Source organism: Pteropus vampyrus, unplaced genomic scaffold, assembly GCF_000151845.1.
Source record: "Pteropus vampyrus isolate Shadow unplaced genomic scaffold, Pvam_2.0 Scaffold300, whole genome shotgun sequence".
In the NCBI taxonomy this organism is placed as follows: domain Eukaryota; kingdom Metazoa; phylum Chordata; class Mammalia; order Chiroptera; family Pteropodidae; genus Pteropus; species Pteropus vampyrus.
In genome coordinates this window covers 2,115,573-2,120,337 of record NW_011889081.1, presented here as the reverse complement: position 1 = coordinate 2,120,337, position 4,765 = coordinate 2,115,573, and the positions used below count along the sequence as shown (strand labels likewise).

The 4,765-nt window shown below is 39.7% G+C and overlaps 1 protein-coding gene and 1 pseudogene across 1 annotated transcript; one reads left to right on the top strand and one right to left on the bottom strand.

Annotated features, from left to right (window-relative positions):
• Positions 1–763: 763 nt before the first annotated feature.
• Positions 764–880, bottom strand: LOC111730080 (annotated as a pseudogene).
• A 1,105-nt stretch (positions 881–1,985) lies between these two features.
• On the top strand, positions 1,986–3,913 carry LOC105303157 (olfactory receptor 1F1). The gene is made up of 2 exons (XM_011376627.1): positions 1,986–2,008; positions 2,923–3,913. The coding sequence occupies exons 1-2, from the start codon at positions 1,986–1,988 to the stop codon at positions 3,911–3,913; spliced, it is 1,014 nt and encodes a 337-aa protein (XP_011374929.1).
• The last annotated feature ends 852 nt before the right edge of the window (positions 3,914–4,765 follow it).

Here is a 4,765-nt window from a genome sequence, read left to right as displayed (position 1 = left end):
AGATAGAGAAATATAGGTCCTAATGTCAATTAGTTGGGTCCTTAAATCTAGCCCTGCCTGAAACACACAAGTTTTGCAAGAACTTTGGATTTTGCAATTATATCGACCAATAGATTCCATTTCTCCTTAAGCTGATTTCAAGCTGGTTTTCTATCATGTGCAAACAATGTCTTTACTAATCCTATGACTATTTCCCCCCTCCTCCCCAGATCTTTGATACCTAACTGTGGGTTTGTTATTTTTTAAATTTTTTATTTTTATTTTTTTGCCTATTTTTGGAGATAGAGTGGACAGAACTTGATGTCTGAATAAATATGTGTCTAATGAAAACATGAAGGCTCATTATAGCCCTGAGGTTCCTATACTGAATTATTGGGAGTAGGTGGTTAAGATGCCATAGTCAAGCAAGGAATACATTGTTTATAAATTAACTCAAAGTCAAAGATTAGAGGAACACTTTGGTTTTCAGAGAGAGAGGGAAAGAGAGAGAGAGAGAGAGAGAGAGAGTGTGTGTGTGTGTGTGTGCGTATGATTCAATTGCCACTTTTGACCCAGGTGCATGGTTTTTATTAGTAACTCTTAAATATTATCAACTCAGGAAACTAAACTTTATAATGCATAAGATCAAAGGATTTATGGGCAATTTATATTTTTATTTTATTTTATTATTTTATTTTATTTTATTTTATTTTATTTTATTTTATTTTATTTTATTTATTCTATTTATTATATTTTATTTTATTTTATTATATATATTTTTTTACACCTACAGCACCTGTATTCCTAGGTGGTCTCCCATCCAAGTACTAACCAGGCCCGACCCTGCTTAGCTTGAAGATCAGACGAGATCAGGCACGTTCAGAGTGGCATGGCCATAGACTTCATGGGCAAACTTACAGCCAGATCTTTCTTTCAGTCTAATAGGGTGATACATATTAGACTCAAAAATTCTGTTCCTCATTGGCATCAATGTCCTGCCAGTTTATACATGGACTCAGCAATGGTTCCTATTTTTAACTAATTTACCTCCAAATTAAAATATAGAATAAAAGACTTGTTAACTGGCTTCTTACAAAAATGACTATTGACATATGAAGATAAACATGTGATAGTATTTCCAAATGGCATTTATTCAGAACACAGATAATTGAGCAGAGAGTGAAGGATGTAAATATCACTTACTACTTTTAGTTTCCACCTAGTCGACGTGGTCCTAGTCCAGTGCATTGAGGAGATTGAGGTTCATGAGGTGTTTAACATGAATTGCCTCATTTAATCTGCACAACTCTGCGAGGTGAATATTATACAGATGGTGGGCTTTTGTGATTCTGTAAAGGTTGGCAGCTTCTCAAGGTCAAACTACTGTTCACGGTGGATCTGGGAGTTGAATACAGATTCGTGGGAACCCAAAGGTATTCTCTTAACCCCTATACGGCATCATGTATATTTTCCAACGAGGACACTATCGAAGCTCAGGTGGGGGATAAAATATGAAGCCTATGAAACCTTTGCTGATCCCTCTAGGCTAAGACTCTCATTCCTTCTCCTGGGTTCCCACAGAAAACTCCTCATTGAGTTATTGCCCATGTGAGTTTTCTCTAGCAGAAGGATTGTTCCTAATGATTGCCCCCAAGATTGCATCATTTCCAACGTTTCCAAGTCCTGAAAAAGCAATTATGTAACTCTGATGACAGATATTTATTATCAATGTTGGATCCAAGTAAGCCCAAGGAAGAGAAAAGACAATTACTCTCTGCTTGTTTCTAATGAGGCTCTCAGGGAATATGGCCCTAGTGGCCATAGAGGTTCCTGTAAAGAGTTGGCCCTGTGATTTCCCTTCCTGCACTGAAGGCTGAGTACATGCCCTCCAGCTCCTTCTTCATGCAGACTTAGCCTAAAAACCTCAATGAGAGTCTCTCTCCCTCAGACCAATAATTGCTGGCCAGGTCTGGAAAAGTAAAGCAAGCTTGGGTCTTCTTGTGACCATGAAGACTGCCATTCTTCTTGGGTAAGGATCAGATCAGTGAGACTTCATCAATAACTACTTGTTAAAGTGTAAAGCCTTATGGGGGACTCCTCACCATGTCTTTCTTTTAAGTGGAGCCATAGAAGCAGTCCTAAGCTCATCAGCAGTTTCTCATGATTGCCCAGCCATGACCAGTGTGTATGTCTTGTCTGTTTATGAGACCCTGAACTATGGCAAACACAAATTGGCCAACTTTCTATTCAAACCTCTGGATTATTTCCATTTTAGTTTTACAGGTTAGACTTAGGGAGCTCAGTGGACACAGCCAAGAAAGACTGGCTCAGAGCTCTATAAAGTGCTCCAAAAATGTGAGCCCAGGAAGCAGCAGCAGCAGCAATGTGATTATTACTACCCTGGGAGCAGTTATTGATTACTCATTGATATCTTCCTCAGGACAAACATGTTAGGAATTTTTAACAGGTTCAGATTAGAGATGATGGAATTGAAAAACGTTCTTTAAGGCAACATCACTAATGATATTGATGACATTAGTACCCTATATTAGGGTATATGCTTACTACACATGTCAGTCTCTATGGTAGACTGTATTGTGTTTATGGTACTCATTACAAATACTAAATATTTATAATATTAATATAAATATTAAAGTCTACTATTCTTATATCTGTAGTGTTTTGCGACACTTCTAAAAAATCCATGGTTATGGTAGAAAATTCAAACATACGAAGGAATTACAGACAAAACCACTGTCACAATCTGTGTCTGTGTATGCTTCAGTACACTGCCCTTATTTTGCTAATGAAGTAATGAAGGCACATAGAAAGCCATCACTGGCCAAAACATACAAGGAGCAAAGTTCTAATGCCTCACCTATGTCACATGACCTTTCTCCTTGTAATCTTCTTAATTGCCACATCTTAACCATCATTTTCCAGGATTTTGAATTTTTCCTGCTTTGTCTGCCCATGGGTCCAGGCTCCCAGTCCCACGAGAGGGGCAAACCAGTCAAGTATCTCCGAGTTCGTCCTCCTGGGGCTCTCCAGGCAGCCCCAGCAGCAGAAGCTCCTTTTCATCCTCTTCCTGAGCATGTACCTAGCCACGGTGCTGGGAAACCTGCTTATCCTTCTGGCTATCAGCGTGGACTCCCGCCTGCACACTCCTATGTACTTCTTTCTCAGCAACCTGTCCTTTGTGGACATCTGCTTCTCCTCCACCACTGTCCCCAAGATGCTGGCCAACCACATACTCGGGAGTCAGACCATCTCCTTCTCTGGGTGTCTCACACAGATGTATTTTCTCTTCGAGCTTGCTGATATGGACAATTTCCTCCTGGCTGTAATGGCCTATGACCGTTTTGTTGCAGTATGCCACCCCTTACACTATTCAACAAAGATGACCAATCAGTTCTGTGCCCTGCTGGTTGTTGGGTCATGGGTCATTGCCAACCTGAATGCTCTGTTGCATACCCTGCTGATGGCTCAACTTTCATTCTGTGCAGACAATGCCATTCCCCACTTCTTCTGTGATGTGACTCCCCTCCTGAAACTCTCCTGCTCTGACACACACCTCAATGAAATGATGATTCTGACTGAGGGTGCCCTGATCATGATGACCCCATTCGTTTGCATCCTGGCTTCATATATCCATATCACCTGTGCTGTCCTGAGAGTCCCATCCACAAAAGGAAAATGGAAAGCCTTCTCCACCTGTGGCTCCCACCTGGCTGTGGTTTCCCTCTTCTATGGCACCATCATTGCTGTATATTTCAACCCTTCATCCTCGCACTCATCTGAAAAAGACACCACAGCTACTGTGATGTATACAGTGGTTACTCCCATGCTGAACCCTTTCATCTACAGCTTGAGGAACAGGGACTTGAAAGGGGCCCTGCAAAAAACGATTGTCAGGAAAATATGCTCTTATTGATGAAATTACTATGAACATATCATTCCCAGGCATATTAACTTTTACCGACTCACTGAAATGTAGCAATCTATTTGTCAAAGTGTCTGCAAAGAACTTAAATAAATCTTCTCAATAGATACTTATTGATGAACTTGGGCTTAAGTAAAGCCCTTCTCATTTAAAAAGGCAATTATATTTGTTTCTAATTACTGTATTTCAAACCACTTTGTAAAAAGCTCAAGTTTTCCCTTTTAAGTGATCACTTTGAAAAAGTTACATGTAACAAGTATTTTTGACTTCCTTTTTGGAAATGCTTTCAGAATCTACATCAGTAATTTTCAATCTTGGATTCATGAAAGCATCACCTGGGGAGCTCTGACAGTCTATATACTGATGCTGGACCAAACCTTGACCAATTAAATCAGAATCTCTGGGGTGGGTCTTGGGCATTGATATTTTTTATCCTTTAAGTTCCCCAGGATGTTCTAATGTAATTTTCTGAGTTGATAGGCACCCTGCTTTAAATATCCTTTATGATTGCTTATCATGAAGAGCAATTCTAGAAACCCTGATTGGAAATCTGAGGTGTAATGTGAGTAACAACAATAGAGGTGAAAAATAGTTACTGGACATTCTCTGTGGGCTCAAGTGTTCTTATGCTGAGAGGATTGGTTCTTTGACCATAATCTACATTCCTGCCTCTCACATAGAATCCAAAGAACACTTCAAAATTTTCAGTGCCTTTCTTAGTCCTTTCAGGCTGCTATAACAAAAATACAATAGACTGGATTGCTTAAACAACAAACATTTATTTCTCACAATTCTGGAGGATGGCAGTCCAAAATCAAGGTGCTAGCAGATTCAGTATCTGGT

Bases quoted from the DNA above. Each gene is read 5' to 3' on its own strand.
- LOC105303157 (XM_011376627.1), top strand. From the start codon at position 1,986: ATGAAGACTGCCATTCTTCTTGG. The intron at 2,009-2,922 runs GTAAGGATCAGA...ATCATTTTCCAG, and splicing joins AAGACTGCCATTCTTCTTGG to GATTTTGAATTTTTCCTGCT.